The following is a 20,150-nucleotide window of genomic DNA, read 5'->3' on the forward strand; positions in this document are numbered from 1 at the left end:
AATGATATCTTAGTTTTGCTGGCAAAATGCCTTATCTGTGATCAGATTTTAAAGAGATATGGCCAGACGTTCAGTTCACCAATAACGTTAGAGCGACAGCAGTAGGAACACCCACTAGCGACACTGTAGAACAGAGATTGGGTCTGTGTCACTTCCTGTAGGCCTGATGCTTTGTCTAGTCTTGCCTGTCTCTCTTTATCTCTGTCTCTTTCTCTTGACTCACCCACCCCAATTCCTGTCAAAGCCAGCAGTCCTGCCAGCAACTCTTTCCCAGGAAATCTGTTTTGAGAGACCCGACTACAGCAACACGCAAATGGCCAAGCCCTTCAAACCCTAATTGAAGCCATAAGCACAGTTTTCATCTCAGCTGTTGTTGCCCCTGCATGAAATCTGCCTTTGGCTGCACCCTCGACTTCTTCCTATGTATCATTCCTTCAAAATATCATCACTAAGAGATCAAGCCAGGGTTTGTTTAACTACTACTTATTTAGTCAGATTACAGAGGCTGTCCAACATATAATTTCAGGTTACACGCCTTAATTTTCATGTGTGGTCTAGAGGGAGCATTATCAGTCGGCAAAGTCAGAGGTGGGGTTTATCCATTTAAAATTATTTATATTTGTACGCTGAAGGCATCCAAGTTCGTATCACTTTGAATCAAGAGAAAACAAGACAATGAGTGAAATATCTTTTATGCGATACCATAACTGAGGTAGCAGAGACATCATGTTGGCATGATCTAAATAAGTCATGCTTTAGAAACACATTTCTCGGTTTCTAAAGCATGTTACCATGCAAACCAGATGTAACATGATAAAGCAACAAGCAATAAAAGGTTTCTTTTCCAATGTTAATCAGAGTTTTTGTCCAAACCAAACTCGAATTCTACATTAAACATAAAATTTGTTTTGATTGGCTGTGATTGTGCTGCATGGGACATCAGTTTTGCATTTAGTGTGGATGGACAAAATGCTTATCTCAACATGCGTCAGGTTAGGACATGGTGTTACTGTTAACTACAACAATTTATTTTTTATTTTTTCTTCATCCCAACACATTGGGATCCATGTGAAGTTGTGCATGGTGATGTCACTGGTTTAGGAACCCTCAGAAAAAGGAGTGTTAGGTGGAGTAATCCCAGATGCACACTTGTGTTCTTTTGTCATAGCCTGAGAAGACTCTTAAAATCTTAAAAACAATGCATTTGAATCCTAAAGATTTCACTTTAACTGGCCACATGTATAAAAATAAGAGATTTTGTGTGATGGCAAAGAGAGCATGGAATTGGATCAGACTTATCACTTGTACTTAAAGTCAGCACAAAAGTGTTCTTAAAGGGTTAGTTAACCCAAAAATGGAAATTCTTTTACTTACCCTCGTGCCATCCCAGATGTGTATTTTGTTCTCTTTTTTTTATCTGCAGAACACATTTGATAAAAATATCTCAGCTCAGTAGGTCCTTTAAATGCAAGTGGATGGTGATCCTACTTTTGAAGCTCCAAAAGAACAGACAGTCAGCATAAATGTCATCTATACATCTCCAGCGGTTAAATTAATGTTAAATTAATTTCTAAAGTGACATGACTGCTTTTGGTGTGAAAAAGATTAATATTTAAGTACTTTTTGAATATAAACCATCGCTACTGATCAGCAGCGGTATGCGCATGTGATATAATCACATTGGCATGTGAGACATGTGAGAACTGATGCACGTGCGACACACACGGAAGAGCAGCTCTGTTTACAAGTGAGTAGGATGAACACTGTACAGAAGCTTTGTTGGTTTTGGTTTAGATCTGTATTTGTAACTGCTTCTTTCACAATAGTGCATTTGTGTGCTTATCCTGGATGTCTCACCCGAGAGAAAAACTTGAGATTACGTCTGTAACATGCAAATGAGAATGCGTCATATGAGAGACCACGTGAACTCAGCGCTCTCATGAATGCATATACTGAAAAAATACTTCAATACTGATCTTTTTCTCACCAAAAGTGATCGTCTTTAGAAGACATTTTAACCGCTAAAGTCATATGGATGATGTTTATGCTGACTGTCTGTGATTTTTGGAGCTTCAAAAATTTGGATCACCATCTACTTGCATTTTAAGGACCTACTGAGCTGAGATATTTTTCTATTTTTCTTCAAATGTGTTCAGCAGAAGAAAGTCATCCACACCTGGGATATCATGAGGGTGAGTAAATGATGAGAGAATTTTCATTTTTGGGTGAACCTTTCCTTTTAACCCATTTTCATTCTGTAATCTGGCATATTTCTGAGTGATACAGGATATTCAATGAGGCTTGGTTTTATCCATTGGAATTCGATTGGATCAGACTAGGTTTTAAAGGTGAATGTTAGGATGAGGTTTAAATGAGTAAAACATACCTCCCTAACCGAAAACTTTCATAAAAGCAAATGAGAGGTTAACAAAACAGATATCCTTACCCTTAACCAACACCTAACCCTAACCGATAGTGTCCAAAAAGGAAATGCAATATGAAAAGCACACTTTCTGAAGCAACTACATAATTTTGTGTCCCTTTTATGACACTTTCATCTCACGCCTCATCTTGCGTGCTTGACTTGGCTCAAACCACGGTCTTCCGAGTTCCAAGTCCAACACTCTATGAGGTGAGCTACCACACAAGCTAATCACGTTGGAATAAGTGTGTAAATATAGGTGGGTCTGTAATACAAGTGTAAAAATGTATTGTTTTTCAAATTATGCTTTAGAGTAAAAGTGTTCGATATCATAACAAAGCAGTGTGTGAGTAATAGAGCGAAGAATAAGTGTTTATAAATACATAATCAGCCATTGTTCTCATGATTTTTTGAAGTGAATAAAACACAGTTGTTGTTACACCTCTAGTGTTAATGTCACCAGAAAACTGTGGTGAAACGTAGAACATGGCATGTAAAAGTCAGTTTGCAAACATTTTGTTATAGTAACATTCATTCTATGAGACTAGGTTAGACTCGGAACATGTAGAAAAATATAGGGTCAATTCTAATTTCTAATGTTGTCTTAAGGTAATTATCTCAATTTACTCTTCTTATGATCATTTCCTTTCTCGGTGCCCTTACATGTATGTCATTCCTCTTTCAGTTGGTTTAGTATACTTTTACTCTTCTACTGATGATATAGTCATGTCAGGCTTAGAGTTACTGTATCATTGTCATGATCATCATTACTGTCTTTGTCACTATGAATCACAGTCTGATTGTCTCACTTCATTGCATTGCAGGATGCTGATAATCACCCACTTCTTTTATTGCTCTTTGTTCCTTGTGTAATGAAGGAAAAGCTGGACTTACTGTCTCACAGTGCATATCCATTCCAAACCAAAAATAACATGCATTTTCATTACATGCAACATTTCCTACACTCAGTTCTTGTTTTGTATTTTGTGCTTCATTTTTAAGTAGGTCACACCTCCTTTTAGTTGTTAAACAGTTTGAAAAAAAATACATCTTATCTGTTACCTGCAAGGTTACATTTGTTGCTAGGCTTGTGCACATCCCGTGTTTTGAATGTTTATATACAGTTGTGCTCAAAAGTTTGCATACCATGGCAGAAATTGTGGAATTTTGGCATTGATTTTGAAAATATGACTGATCATGCAAAAATGCTGTCTTTTATTTAAGGATAGTGATCATATGAAGCCATTTATTATCACATAGTTGTTTGGCTCCTATTTAGATCATAATGATAACAGAAATCACCCAAATGGCCCTGATCAAAAGTTTACAAACCCTTGAATGTTTGGCCTTGTTACAGACACACAAGGTGACACACACAGGTTTAAAAGGCAATTAAAGGTTAATTTCCCACACCTGTGGCTTTTTAAATTGCAATAAGTGTCTGTGTATAAATAGTCAATGAGTTTGTTAGCTCTCACGTGGATGCACTGAGCAGGCTAGATACTGAGCCATGGGGAGCAGAAAAGAACTGTCAAAAGACCTGCGTAACAAGGTAATGGAACTTTATAAAGATGGAAAAGGATATAAAAAGATATCCAAAGCCTTGAAAATGCCAGTCAGTACTGTTCAATCACTTATTAAGAAGTGGAAAATTCGGAGATCTCTTGATACCAAGCCAAGGTCAGGTAGACCAAGAAAGATTTCAGCCACAACTGCCAGAAGAATTGTTCGGGATACAAGGAAAACCCCACAGGTAACCTCAGGAGAAATACAGGCTGCTCTGGAAAAAGACAGTGTGGTTGTTTCAAGGAGCACAATACTTGTTGACCCCTCTCCAAACATAGCGCTTATGGTTGTGACCATAAAGCTCTATTTTGGTCTCGTGACTCAAAATTACAGTGTGCCAGAAGCGGTGAGGTCAAGGTGTTGTCAGGCATATTGTAACCAGGCTTTTTTGTGGCATAGGCTTCTTTCTGGCAACTCGACCATGCAGCTAATTTTTGTTCAAGTATCGTCGTATTGTGCTTCTTGAAACAACCACACCGTCTTTTTCCAGAGCAGCCTGTATTTCTCCTGAGGTTACCTGTGGGATTTTCCTTATATCCCGAACAATTCTTCTGGCAGTTGTGGCTGAAATCTTTCTTGGTCTACCTGACCGTGGCTTGGTATCAAGAGATCCCCGAATTTTCCACTTCTTAATAAGTGATTGAACAGTACTGACTGGCAGTACTATTTTCAAAATCAATGCCACAATTTTGCATTTTCTGCCAGGGTATGCAAACTTTTGAGCACAACTGTATATACTCTGTATTTGTGTGTATATACATACTCTGAAGCGCTCTTTATCAACTGTAAGCCTTTCTATTTGCCACAGGAGTTTTCCTCATTAATTCTGGTGAGTGTTTATATTCCTCCACATGCATGCGTGAATGCAGCGTTGCAACAGCTGGATGATCAGATCACAGACACGGAGCAACAACTCCCGGACCCACTTATTATTATTCTCAGTGATTTTAACAAAGCCAACCTTATCTGTGAACTGCCAAAATACAGACGGCACATTACATGCCCCACCAGGGACAGAAATATACTGGACCACTGCTACATAACATTAAAGGATGCGTATCGCTTTGTCCCTAGAGCAGCTTTGGGACTCTCTGATAACTGTCTGGTTCATCTTCTTCCAACCTACAGGCAGAAAATAAAATCAGCTAAACCTGTAGTAAAGACTGTAAAGAGAAGGACCAATGAAGCAGAGCTGGAACTACAAGCCTGCTTTTACTGCACTGATTGGAGAGTTTTTGAAGCTGCAGACACCAATCTGGATGAGCTCACAGGTACTGTGACATTATATATCAGTTTCTGTGAGGATATGTGCATTCCTACTAGGACTTATTTAACAACGACAAACCATAGTTTACAGGAAAACTCAGACAGCTTCGTCATGCCAAAGAGGATGCTTACAGAAGCGGGGATAAAATCTTGTATAATCCGGCCAAAAACACACTGACTAAGGAAATTAAAGTGACTAAAAGAAGCTACTCTGAGAAGCTGAAAAATAAGTTTTCAACTAACGACCCTGCATCAGTGTGGAGAGGCCTGAAAGACATTACTAACTTCAAGACACCATCCCCCACTGTAGGGAACCAACAACTGTCTGACGACTTGAATGTGTTTTACTGTAGATTTGAAAAGCCCAGTCTCACACCCCACAACCGCTTTGACCTTCACTTCACACAAACACCTCCTGCAACCACCCTCCTCCCTCTCCTCCCTGCTACTCAATCTGCACTTAAGATATGTGAGGAGGAGGTGTGCCGGTCTTCCGGAAAAAAAAGACAAGGAAAGCACAGGGCCCAGATGGTGTTTCACCCACTTAAAATCCTGTGCTGACCAGCTGGTCCCTATCTTCACACAGATCTTCAACAGATCACTGGAGCAGTGTTAAGTTTCCTGCTGCTTCAAATGCTCCACTATCATCCCTGTCCCAAAGAAACCTAAGATCAAAGGACTTAATGACTACAGACCAGTCGTTCTGACGTCTGTGGTCATGAAGTCATTTCAGAGACTGTTGGCCCATATTACTGGACCCTTTGCAGATCCCCTTCAGTTTGCTTATAGAGCAAATATGTCTGTGGATGATGCAGTCAACATGGGATTGCATCATATCCTGCAACATCTGGACAGACCAGGGACATATGCAAGGATCCTTTTTGTGGATTCAGTTCGGCTTTCAACGCCATCATCCCAGCTCTCCTATGGAATAAAATAACCCAGCTCTCTGTTCCCACTTCTGTCTGCCAGTGGATCACCAGCTTACTGACAGACAGGCTTCAGCAAGTGAGACTGGGGAAATTCACTTCCAGCACATGTATGATCAGCACTGATGCCCCCCAGGGATGTGTGCTCTCCCCACTACTCTTCTCCCTGTATACCAATGACTGCACTGCCAAGGACCCCTCTGTCAAGCTCTTGAAGTTTGCAGATGACACTACTGTCATCAGCCTCATCCAAGATGACGTGTAGACTCACTGGTGCAGACATAACAACCTGGAGCTCAACACGCTCAAAACAGTGGAAATGATTGTGAACTTTAGGAGAAACACCCCAACATTGACCCCACTCACCATTCTAAACAGCACTGTGGCAGTAGTGGAGTCATTCAGTTTCCTGGACACTACCATCTCACAGCACCTGAAGTGGGAGACCCACATTGACTCCATTGTGAAAAAGGCCCAGCAGAGGTTGTACTTCCTTCGCCAGTTGAGTAAGTTCAACCTGCCACAGGCACTGCTAATCCAGTTCTACTCCGCAGTCATTGAGTCTGTCCTCTGCACTTAAATAATTCTCTGGTTTGGTTCAGCTACGAAATCGGACATCAGAAGATTACAAAGGACAGTTCAGACTGCTGAGCGGATTATTGGTTGCCCCTTGCCCTCCCTTCAAGATCTGTTCACTTCCACAGTGAGGAAAAGGGCTGGTAAAATCACTCTGGACCCCACTCACCCAGCCCACTACCTTTTTGAACTGTTGCTTTCTGGCCGCCGCTACAGAGCACTGAGCACCAGAACCGTCAGGCACAAGAACAGTTTTTATTATTATTATCTCTGTCTTGTTGTTGTATTGTTTGTGCACTGGAAGCTTCTGTCACCAAGAAAAATCCCTTGTATGTGGAAGCATACTTGGCAATAAAGCTCATTCTGATTTTGATACACTCATAATCATAACTGTTTAATTAAACAGCTGAGGTGCTTACTGGATTTAAATAACTTGAAATGTGTCATCTGGCTTTTCTCCCCAATTTGGAATGCCCAATTCCCAATGCACTCTTAAGTCCTCATCATGACGGAGGACGAATCTCAGTTGGCTGAGACTGTCTGAGACCGTCAAACCGTGCATGTTATCACGTGACTTGTTGAGCGTGTTACCGCAGAGACCTAGCACGTGTGGAGGCTTCACACTATTCTCCGTGGCATCCACGCACAACTCACCACGGGCTCCACCTAGGGTTGCAGTGGTATACCGGTTTCACGGTATACCACGGTATGAAAATTGACGGTTATAATACCATGTACATTTGCTTATCTACGGTATTGAGAAAAAAAATGCAACCGAACGGAGAATCTCACCTGTGCATGCGCATCTCCTTTCCTCCTCGACTGCCTGTCAGACTCGTCAAATTGCGGCACACACACACATGCAGCGGAGAAAATGTCAGAGAGAAGCGAGGGGGTCTGACATAAGTGAGTGTGTGAGTTAAAGCAGTGTTTCTCAACTGATTGGTCGCAGTTCTATTCGGACTGGGTCGTGGACAGCAGGGAAAGAACAATGCCATGTTTCTCCCATTGAAGATATTTCGGCGGCAGCCCAAGTGATAGCCTATTTAGGACTGCCAAGGCAGATTTAATAATAATCTCGCAATCAGCTAAAGACTTCTCATCTGCACTTTCGCACGAGTGTAACGAGCTCGTGATCATGATCTCTGGCACGTGCGTGCAACAACCGGGCTTGCCTTGATATTGCAGAGTAAAGACCTCAAAACTTATGTGACCAATTTCAATTCTAGTGAGACTTTTCCAGTTTAAAGCGTTACGGAGGAAGTCAAGTCTAACCTCTCAAACAGTAGGCAGTCCAGACATGCCAAACAGCACTGGAAAAGAGCAACACTGTATTATGCGCTGATTCTTTGTTTCATTATACATCATCACCTTTACAAAATTATTTCACGATTTTAATCGTTATAAGTTATATTTTGACAAAATGTTACAGTTTCATATGAAATAATCTAAAGGTAGAATCTATTAGACCTAATTTTTATATCAACAGTGGCAGTTGTAGTTACAGTTTCAAGATGTGTTTCAGCTAGTACTTATTTTTCATAAATACTATAAATTATTATTATTATTATTTAAGACTATCTACACTGACCTAACCATGGTAATGAGGAGCCTTTCCTCCTGTGTAATATGTATGTTCTGTCTGAATTATGTTTGAAATTAGGAAACAAATGGGATAATAATGGGCTCAAATAAGTAAAAATGCTCTTCAATTTATAAAAGGGGGGAGAGAAAACGTCCTGTAGCTTTTGTTGTTGACGTCAACAACAAAAATAATGTCACTTGATGCAGGTCCTTGTACATGAAAACCATGAACAAAACTATGCAACATAAAAGGAAATGCGACCCAGGATACATTAAATACAGGTTATGTTTTTACTATGATTTGTCGCCACTTGATTTCCAATGTAAAATCTGGGTCCTGAAGCAAAACCAGTTTAGAACCACTGAGTTAAATGTACAGACAGGAGCAGTCTGGCTGCGCTGTCGCACACCAGTATTTATTAATTGTTTGTAATCATAGGACAGTACTTTAAAAGCTCACACAGCTGATGTTATTTTTCATTTAGTAGTTAATTTAACATGCTATGCTAACATGTAAACTAACATGATTTAGTTATATAACATGTTATAGTTACATGCTATTTTTCTTTTTCATATTTATAATTCGGTTTATTATTATAATTCTGTTAGCTTTCTTATTTATTCTATTTGTTTTATTTATTTTCAAAAGGGAGACTTTTTTTTACACATCCATTAAAAAAATGGTTTCAAGTTTCAATTATAATAAAGCGTTTGTTCAACCAAAAAATAATAATAATTGTGTAATACTGTATACCGTGATACCTTCTGAGACGGTTATCATACCGTGAAAATCTCATACCGTTGCAACCCTAGCCACACGAGAGCGAGAACCACATTATAGTGACCACGAGGAGGTTAACCCAACGTGACTCTGTGACACTACCCACCTTAGCAACCAGGCCAATTGGTTGCTAAGGAAGCCTGACTGGAGTCACTCAGCATGCCCTGGATTCGAACTTGCGACTCCAGGTGTGGTAGTCAGCGTCTTTACTGGCTGAGCTATCCAGGCCCCGCTTAAACCTGTTTCTAAAAAATCATCTGTTTGATATTACCATGTTCTCTCTATCATTGTCTCAAAACATGTTTTAATACAGAGCAATTCATAACCTAAGTAATCTGTCCTCTGATAGTAATTACAGCAGTGCTAATTAAAATAATCGAGTAGATTGATTTGATTGTTTGACGAGGTTGATACACATCAGTATGCGGCGGTATCTCGCCTGATCCATGATGTTTAATCCTTTTACTAAAGCACTTTTCCCCTGTGTGAATATTTAATAGTCTCTCTTCCTTATTCAGTGATAACACCTGTTCATTAGCAGCACACATTTATTCACACGCACTCACACAGATGTTCTACATCAGGGCATTGATTTATTTATTTTTTTACATGAGTGCATATTCTACATTTATTACCCTCTAAGGCATTGCTGTTTTATTGCAGGCCCCAGGCACAGCGTTTGCTCTTCGGCCAGCTTCTGGAGCACCGTTCCTCCATCAGAGAGCAGCTGGACCACCCAATCAGAGGAGCAGAGCTCTGTGAGCATGGGGGCGTCCTCCTGTGACCTGCCATCACTTAACACAGAAGAGCCGCCCAGTCAAACACCCTCCTGCCCGCACTCTCCCAGTGAGTACTACCAGAGACATTATAAAGCAGATGAGACGGAACACTTGTTGAAAACTTTACAGTAGAAACCGTAATGCTAAATATGGCATCTTAAGTCCCGTCTGGCAGTTAAAAGAGCCAATCACCTTTTTGATAGAAGCATCACTGATTTGAAATATGTTTTGGAGCATAACCTTCACCTACAGTATTCCCTATTATACAAATAGACAGGTGGATAAATTACTGCCATCATGATCACTAGAAAATATACTGCATTCCGTGGGCAGTAATGGCATGATGTTAATTGCACCATGCAAATAAGGCCAAGTCTATGAGTAATTTACATAGATAGCGCCTAGTTAAACTGGATTCAGTTAGTGCCTACTTTTATTGGATTGTGGGTGGTTAGTGAATAACACAGAGGTTTTTGTGCTAAAATACTACACTCTACTATTTAATGAGTTTGCCCCACAGAATCATACCTACTAGTTAATAAATAGGTAATTCTTATCATCCAAACATCTGTGAGTGGGTGTTTATATCCTCCCAATGCCTCAAATGGTAATTAAACTCTGTCCCCTCATGAGAGGGCAGGAGGAAGTGAGACTCGCACAGGAAATTCTTCACACACTGAATTATCCAATAAATCCCTTCCGATGCTCAGCACAGCCTCCAGGGCTGCATCCAGGCACGCAGGCAGAATGAAAAGACGGCAGGTTTAGGAGTAAATGATGGACGAATCAGGGTGAATAAATTCACACGGTCTGTGACAGCTGCTCCTCCGACGCTCTTCTCGGTTGAGTGATGGTGGCTCTGAAGGAATGCTGGGCTGATTTGAGGCAGAACGGTTTCTTTCTCGCAGGTAATTTGCAGCGGAGCGGGTAGCGCTCCTACGCGATCCATCCCAGGACTCTCACCTCGGCCCTCCAGCAGTAGTTCACTCCAGCCCAGGGTTTCTATGGAGACAGGAGGGGGTGCATGAGGTGTTTAAGACAGTTTTATTTATTAAAATGCAGCATGCTTCTTTTTTTCCAGATTGAGGGAAGGTAGAATTACTGCAACAGAATATTCTCTTGAGGACAGTGTGAATAGCAGTGCATGATATTGAGTATTAATCCTGTCACATATTACACTAAATAGTTAAATGTTTAACTATAGCAAGCTGCATTGGAGTTGGATCACTATTTCTCTGTTTCGAAAAATGTATAGTCATTTGGATAGTTTAAAGTCTTAGGCTTGGTGTGGCCTAGTGGGTAAAGATTTGGGCTGATAACCACTTCAAACCCCACTAAAGACAGTCCATTAGATTTCGCTGTTGTGGACTGTTCCTGTATTAAGTGTACTTACAGTCACTGTGGATAAAAGCATCAGGTAATTAATAATTTGTAGAAACTAGATTTTTAAATTTCCTTAAGAAAATGTGAGTGGTGCTTTCTTGTTCAAAACTTCCACCTCTATGATCCATATTGGTAGGGCATTGCTATCTGGTTTGCATCAGCACAGCCATTGGCCAGGAAAATAAAAAATGTCACTCCATGTCAAAAAGGTTGCTGACCCCTGTGTTAGAAGAATGTTGATATGCTGTTACTAGGGTGTTCTGGGTGGTTGGTAGGGCGTTGCTCAGTTGTTGCTTACTGTTAATAGAGTCCACCCCCAAGTCTCAATGATAAATCTGGTCACTAAATATGCCTTTGGCTCCTTCATTCATAGTTCACCCAAAAATGAATATCCCAGGTGTGTATGACTTTCTTTCTTCACCAGAACACATTTGAAGAAAATTAGAAAAATATCTTCAGTCAGCATAAACGTCATCCATACGACTCCAGCGGTTAAATTAATGTCTTCTAAAGAGACATGATCAGTTTTGGCATGAATAAGATAAATATTTAAGTACTTTTTAAAACTCTGAATCATGCTTCCGGTGAGGAGCTGTACATGCGTGTGACGTAATTGCATTGGCATGTGAAACGCGAAAACTGACGTATGTGCGTCACAGCCGGAAGAGCAGCGCAGTTTACAAGTGAGAAGGAGGAACTCTGTACAGTAGTTTGATTGGTTTTGTTTTAGAACTGTATTAATCTGTTTCTTTACTCACAAAGGTGTATGTGTGCTTATCCTGGTGTTTCAACCGTGTGGAGAACATGAGATTACGTCTGTATCATGGCAATGTGAATACGTCACACGAGAGACTGCTTGAACTCCACCCTCTTGTGAAGCTTACCAGAAGCAATTTAGAGTTAAAAAGTACTTAAATATTGATATTTTTTTCACACCAAAAGTGATCGTATTGCTTTAGAAGACATTAATTTAACCGCTGGAGTCTTATCGATGGCGTTTATGCTGACTGTCTGTGATTTTTGCTTCAAAAATCAGATCGCTATTCACTTGCATTTTAAGGACCTACTGAGCTAAGATATTTTTCTAATTTTCTTTAAATGTGTTCTGGTGAAGAAAGAAAGTCATACACACCTTGGATATCATGAGAGATATTTAATGAGAGAATTTTCATGTTGGGGTGAACTATCCCTTTAAGTCCTTTTTTACTATCAATCTCCACCTTTGACCAGCCCCAATCAGTAGGTGACTGAATGTGAAAGTGAAAGTGTAGATTTTTCTGTAAAAAAGACTTGAATATTGATCTGTTTCTCACCCACACCTATCATATCATTTCAGAATATATGGATTTAACCACTATAGTTGTATGGATTACTTTTATACTGCCTCTTGTCCCTTTTGGACCTTCAAATTTTTACCATTCACTTGCATTGTGAGGACCAACAGAGCTGAAATATTATTTTTTTTAAATCTTCGTTTGTGTTTTGCAGAAGAAAGCAAGTCATACACATCTGAGGGCTGTACCATGAAGGTCGCTGAACGAACTCAGGGTTTTAGGATTGGTTTCAGGTTGACAAATTCAAACCAATCCAATCAGGCTTAATTGGTACCATGATGCAGCTCATCAACTTTCTCTGTCAACTCAGGCTTCGATCCTGACTTTAAGATTAGATTACGTGCTCGTGCACACGAATGAGTGAAAATTGCAGCGCACAGCCAATCGTGTGAGAAAACGTGATTCACTTCTTGTGAGAGACTCAGCGGGATTTACCTCTCTGCTGAAAGCTGATGATTATGAAAATAAGAATTTAAATTAATTCTGCACAAGATATTGTTTTAAAAAAAAATATATATATATATATATGTAAAAAATGCATTTACACCGCTCAAGAGTTCTGCATGAAATCATGAAGACTTAAAACACATGATTTACACAATACAAGGGCTAACTGTGAAATTATGAAGCAATTAAAGACATTTACACAACAAGAAGAAACAGCAGCTGCTACGAGAGCTCAAGAGGACTGCTGCAAACAAATTCTTAATGTGAAAAAAAAAATATATAAAACAGCTGGTTTATCGATGTGTAAGTGAATTCATATAGGCCCACAACTCTTATTAATTTTAAAAGCTTACATTTATTTAAAATATAAAAGCTTTTATATTTATTTGAATTGAAAACTTTATATATAATTCAAAACTATTACAAATAAATATAGGCTACTATTGATTACAAAACGAATAGAGACTATAAAGATGAATATTCTCCCTAAGTTTATTTTCTTTTTTCAAAATCTACCAGTTTGCATATCTAAAAGTGTTTTTATACAATGGAATAAACTACTTTGTAAATATATATGGGATAATAGGAAAACTATTAGTCTTAAAATTCTTAAGTTGTCAAAAAGGCTTGGAGGACTAGAATTCCCAAATGTAATAAATTATTATAAAGCTGCCCATATTCAACCTATATTGATTTGGATGAACGAAGAATCTAAAGTGAAATGGAGAAAGATGAAAATGTATCAAATGGGGAACCTATTAGTATATCCCTTTTCCTACCCAAACAAAGCAACAAATTTAAATCGATAGATAATATTTGTATTAATAGTACTTTTAGAGAAAAATACAAATTTAAAATTAAGAAAGATATAGTTAATTTATGAGAAATTGCTAAAGATCCTGATTTCATGCCAAATAGATTAGATAATACATTTAAGTTTTGGACAGATAGAGGTCTGAAAAGATATCACCAACTGTTCACTGATAAATGAATGGATACCTTTTCAAACCTAGCAAAAAAGTATGAGCATCCAAATAAATTTTTATTTTATTTTATTATTTACAGGTAAGAATATATTTATTAACAGAAGTTAAAGAAATAAAAAAGGTAATGCATCCATTAATAAATTATATAATTGGTACATATAGTACAACTAATCCAATACAAAAGAGATATACAGTACACTCAAAATGAAATTCTATGTAGGTGGGAGGATGAATTAAAAATAAAAGTATAGAAATATCATATAATACATTCCATACTACTCAATCCAGTGTTTTGGAAGGAATAGGCTTGGAAGATACAAATTAGATTTTTTATAACACCTGTTATTCAAAGTAAATACAATAGCATGGTAAAAGGGTTGGTTGGAGAAATTGTGGGGAAAAAAGGCTCATTACAGTCAAATTCTATATGAATGCTCTAAATTGACAAAGTGATTAGACAGGTTAATTGAATATTTAACTCCACAATAGAAATACATCCAGAAAAACGTATTTTGTGTAAAATGCCATTGTCCTTAAGAAATAAAACTGAACAAAATATATTTCGGATAATCAGAATAGCAGCTTTGAAACAGATTACAAAAATTTGGCTTAAACCAGAACCCCCACAATTTCAGATTCGGAAATATACCAAATGGAGAAAGTAACATTTAAAATTAATAATTAAAGTCTGGGATGTGAACATACATGGGATTTGCTTAAAAATATTATAAATTAATTTAGATAGATTATTTCCTTCAGATTCTTGATTTTTTTAACAATATTAGTTAAAATATGAGGTATGATGTCCTATCTCATTTAAATTTTTTTTTTTTGTTTAAAAGGAGGTGATGCCTTAACATTCTTTCCACTTTATTTGAAATAAAATATAACATGTAAATGAATGAATTACACGTCATTTATAGAAAATGCTGTGAATGGTTATTTGATATGTTTATTCAAAATAGCATCATGTTTTTTGTATTTCTCTTTCTTGATGTACAATTTGTACATTTTCTTTAGTAAAAAAACATGCAAAAACAAAAAGCATAAAAAAGGCTACTATTGATTAATTAAAAAGTGAGCACTTGGAATACTGTATGCAAAAAAATGGTATGCAATAATAATATGTACAGTTGCAATCAAAATTATTCAACCCCCCTGACCAGCAATACATTCTGGTGATGTAAATTAATTAAAAAAACTAAAACCTCAGTAAACAGCCAAAGTAAGTTTTTAATACACGTTTGAGTGATTTTGAGAACAAAGAGTTCAGTTTACCCAAATTTTGGGTAATTCTCTCCACAAATGTCATGTCAAAAATATTCAACCCCCAAAGTCAATCATTTGTGGAGCATCCTTTATCCTTAATAATAGCAAATAAATGTTTCAGGTAAGTGTTCTCAGGCTTCGGACACCTCTCTATTACAATTTTTACACATTTCTCATGAGCAAAAGCTTGTAGCTCATTGACATTCTTTGGTTTCTGTGTTGCCAATGCTTCCTTGAAATCCCAACAAAGGTTTGTTATGGTATTTTAATGATGGACTGAAAGGGCCATTTAAGGACATTCCACGACCTATCCTTGAACCAGATTTTGGACATCTTGGATGTATCCTTAGTGTTATTGTCTGGCTGGAAAGTCCAGTGATCACCAAGCTTCAATTTACACACTGAAGGCATCACATTTTTCATGCCAAAATGGCCTGATACCTGAAAGAATCCATGGTGTCAGTCACATAGTCAGGATAACTGTTTCCTGCAGCCGCAAAACACCCCCATAACAGGACTGACCCACCTCCATGCTTGACTGTGGGGATGGTGTCGTTCTTGTCATCACCTTGTCATCTTACTCCAGACGTACTGCTGACCCATGGGTCTAAAACTCATTTTCAATTTAGTGTCATACATCTATAAAACCTTCTTCCAGGACTCCACAGGTCTTTCCTAATTACTTCTTGAATATTCAAGTCAGCATTTCCCTTGGTGAAGTTTTGCTTTCTTCCACACCCCAAGAAGGTTGCTGTTGTTCCATATTTAAAAAAATTTATGAATGGTGCTGCCAACTCTGTCTATTGGAAATTGAAGTGCCTTGGAAATGTACTTTTAGCCATGACCTTTCTTTTGTAATGAAATAATCTCCTCAATTAGCTTTTGAGACAGCTTATTTTGAATTGCATTTTTTGCATAGAAAAACTTTCTAATTACATTTTAAAACTTAAGTGCCATTGCAGATTGATGACTTAATTTTGTTTTAAAACAATTACTTGTGTAGCCTTACATATGTAAGAAACAGCTACATGCAATATGGATTGAATAATTATGACATGGCTGTATATTTAAAAAATCCTACTATTTAGAAATATTAGGTTGTATATTCACACTGTGACTTTGAATGTGTCACTCAACTGATATAGATGTAAAGTTTAAAAATTCTGGGTCATCAGAAAAGCTTACCTTTGTAAATCCTTACTGTCTTGGGGGGGTTGAATAATTTAAATTGCAACTGTATTTGTTCTTTTTATAAAAGATGTATTTTGTGTACTGCTTATATTGCTTGTATTATTATAACCTTAAGTAAAATAATGTATGTTCATCTCGAGTCCATGAAAGAAAGAAGGGGTTTGCATTCACACCTTTCCATAGCAATCCTAAGCTTTTAATATTTTAAAAACAATTATATTTTGCAGGTATCATAGTAATCCATTTTACTGGCTGTTTTATACATAGCCTAATATATTATGTTAATATTTTCAAAGATATTTTTCGCTATGGCTAAAGAGTGTAAATGAAAAGCAATTAAATTTTAAATAAAATACAACGCTCTATCTGCTGAAAATCTACATTTAGATTCTCAAATAAATAATTTATCATGAAGAGTCGATTTTGTGTATTTCTAAGATTTTTATTTGTAAAGTGTGCTTTAAGAGACACGAGGGAGTGACTTGATAGCGTTAGAGATGTCATTTTACTCACAGCTGATTGGTTCAGCATCTGTTAGCAATCTGTAATCCAGAACGAAACCTGCTACGGAGCAGGTTAGCCGTGTAGCATAAGTTGCTATGGCGATGAACACCGCTAAAAGCTGACCAACTTTAATGGTACTTAAAACCTGGGGTTGAGGCAAACTAAACTAAAACTTACCTGGCTAGCCACCGAAACGCTGCTTAATGTGGCCATGTAAACACATAAGCGCCATTCTGATGGGTGTTTGAAGAGTGTGCGTGCGTGGAACAGACAGGGATAACAAACGTCATAGGAGCACAACAACAAGTCAACACAGTGAAAAGAATTCAAAATTTTTAGGTGTACAGTGGGAAAATCACATACTCTATAAACTGTACCTATTTATACACACGGATGTAAAATATCGACTGTCCCTTGTACTTTGGGGGAATCCCAGAGTTTCACACTAGAGGGAAATACCACTGTTGAATCGCAGTTCCGCTGCAGGTTGCGATAGAAAGTTAAGGAAACAAACACAGCAACAACTCTGGAATATCTGGTAATAAAGTGAAGCAACGGAGAATAAAATGGCAAAGTCTTCCTTGGATCCCATGTTTGTTATTTACACAAGTGTCGCTGGAAAATTACGTTACTGTGGAGAAAGCTGCTTACTGACCGAGCCACATGTATACGGGAGTACAGAGTACACCGCTTATATAGTGCATGTAAAGCGGAACGCTGTTTTCTTGCAATAACCCGTTCTCTCTCAAGAAGCCGCTTTCTGGTGTCCATGTAAACGTAGTGACTGATGCTTGCCTTTGCAAGCACTACTAATTAGATGGACTCGAGTATGGCTGCTGCGTTGCGAGCTCCGACACAACACTGCAGTTTTTTTGTTTTGTTTTGTTTTTTCACAATTCTATGTTTTTTTGTCTTGGATGTTGTTTGCCTTATTGTCTACGACAGACAAACACTTTTGGACATTGGTTCTGCAATAGCACACCGAAAACCGGACTTTAAATTCCTCAATGCCAACCCACTGTTTACAAACACGCCAGCGGAGCCCTTTGTCTGGGCAGTCCGGCTGCGGAAACGCAGAAGGAAAAGGAAATAGAGCCGGTGTTCTCATCAGAGTAAGACGTCGCGCAAATCAACCCCCGCTACCCAGTATTCTACTGGCAAATTTTCAGTCTCTGGACAACAAACTCTGTGAGCTGAGAGCGTGGATCTCTTTCCAACGAGAGACGAGGGACTGCAGCATTATCTGCCTTACGGAAATTTGGATGTCTGCTGAGATTCCAGATTCAGCCATCGAACCAGCGGGGTTCTCCGTGCAATGAGCGGACAGAGCGAAAGACCTCTCAGGTAAAAGCAGAGGTGGTGGTGTATGTTTTATGTCAACAAATCCTGGTGTGATCAGAGGAACGTGCATTCAGGTCTTTCTACTCTCCTGATCTGGAATTTCTCATGCTACTGTGTCGCCCATTCTGGCTACCGAGGGAATTCACAGCGGTCGTTATCACTGCTGTGTACATCCCGCCACAAGCCGACACAGACCGGGCACTCAAGGAACTGTATGGGATTATAAGCAAGCAGGAAACCGTGCACCCTGAGGCCGCATTCATTGTGACCTGGGACTTTAACAAAGCCAAATTTAAATCAATTGCACCAAAATACCACCAACACATCAGTTTCAACACACGAGGGGACCGGGCTTTGGACCATTGCTACTCTCCCTTCCGGGATGGCTACAAATCCCTCCCCTGCCCACAATTTGGCAAATCAGACCACTCTTCCATTCTGCTTCTGCCCGCTTACAGGCAGAAATTGAAACAGGAAGCACCCACCCTCAGAATGATCCAGTGCTGGTCGGACCAATCAGATTCTACGCTACAAGACTGTTTTGATCACGTGGACTGGGAGATGTTCTATTGTTCTACTATCAGAGCAGCCAAACGCCAGTACAGAGACAAGATTGAAGGACAGTTTAACACCAACTCTAAATCAAATCAAATCACTTTTATTGTCACACAGCCATATACACAAGTGCAGTGGTGTGTGAAATTCTTGGGTGCAGTTCCGATCAACATAGCAGTCGTGACAGTGATGAGACATATACCAATTTACAATAACATCAAATTAACACAACACAATTTAAAGTCTAATATACACATAATTACACACAACACAATATACAAATAATAAAATACACTGTACAGTATACAATACAAACAATATATTCAATAATAAAAAAAGTATATATAGAATGTACAGTAGGTTGTATTGTACTGTATTGACATTCAGGCTGTCGGTTGATAGTAAGTTGTTAAGAGAATGTAATATAATAATAATATAATTTATGACAGTCCGGTGTGAGATATAAGAGTAAGAGTAATAAAGTGCAGTGCTGATGTATTTTGATCGTGGGAGATCAAGAGTTCAAATGTCTGATTGCTTGGGGGAAGAAGCTATCATGGAGTCGGCTGGTGCGGGTCCTGATGCTGCGATACCGCCTGCCTGATGGTAGCAGTGAGAACAGCCCATGGCTTGGGTGGCTGGAGTCTCTGATGATCCTCCGAGCTTTTTTCACACACCGCCTGGTATATATGTCCTGGAGGGAGGGAAGCTCACCTCCGATGATGTGTCTGGCAGTTCGCACCACCCTTTGCAGTGCTTTGCGGTTGTGGGCTGTGCTATTGCCGTACCAGGTGGAGATGCAGCCGGTCAGGATGCTCTCTACAGTGCAGGTGTAGAACCGTGTGAGGATGTGGCGGTTCATTCCAAACTTCCTCAGCCATCTCAGGAAGAAGAGGCGCTGATGAGCCTTCTTCACAACGACTTCAGTGTGGATGGACCATGTGAGTTCCTCAGTGATGTGGACACCCTGGAACTTGAAGCTGCTGACTCTCTCCACTGGTGCTCTATTGATGGTGATGGGACTGTGTTTTCTGTCTTTTCTTCTGAAGTCCACCACAAGCTCCTTTGTCTTACTGACGTTGAGGGAGAGGTTGTGCTCCTGACACCAGTGTGTCAGAGTGTGCACCTCCTCTCTGTAGGCTGTTTCATCATTGTCAGTGATCAGACCTACCACCGTTGTGTCATCAGCAAACTTAATGATGGCATTGGAGCGTGCGTGAACCAACTGGCTGGTGTT

The 20,150-nt window shown here is 39.0% G+C and overlaps 1 protein-coding gene across 2 annotated transcripts in view; it reads left to right on the top strand.

Moving 5' to 3' along the window:
• LOC127411482 (stonin-2-like) overlaps positions 1-20,150 on the top strand; it is a 53,627-nt gene that overhangs the window by 12,632 nt on the left and 20,845 nt on the right. For both annotated transcript variants that reach the window (XM_051647083.1, XM_051647084.1), the window contains one exon: positions 9,788-9,970. In XM_051647083.1, coding sequence (XP_051503043.1) covers positions 9,788-9,970 — 183 coding nt within the window. The remainder of the gene's footprint in view (positions 1-9,787; positions 9,971-20,150) is intronic.

This window comes from Myxocyprinus asiaticus, chromosome 20 (assembly GCF_019703515.2).
Source record: "Myxocyprinus asiaticus isolate MX2 ecotype Aquarium Trade chromosome 20, UBuf_Myxa_2, whole genome shotgun sequence".
In the NCBI taxonomy this organism is placed as follows: Eukaryota; Metazoa; Chordata; class Actinopteri; order Cypriniformes; family Catostomidae; genus Myxocyprinus; species Myxocyprinus asiaticus.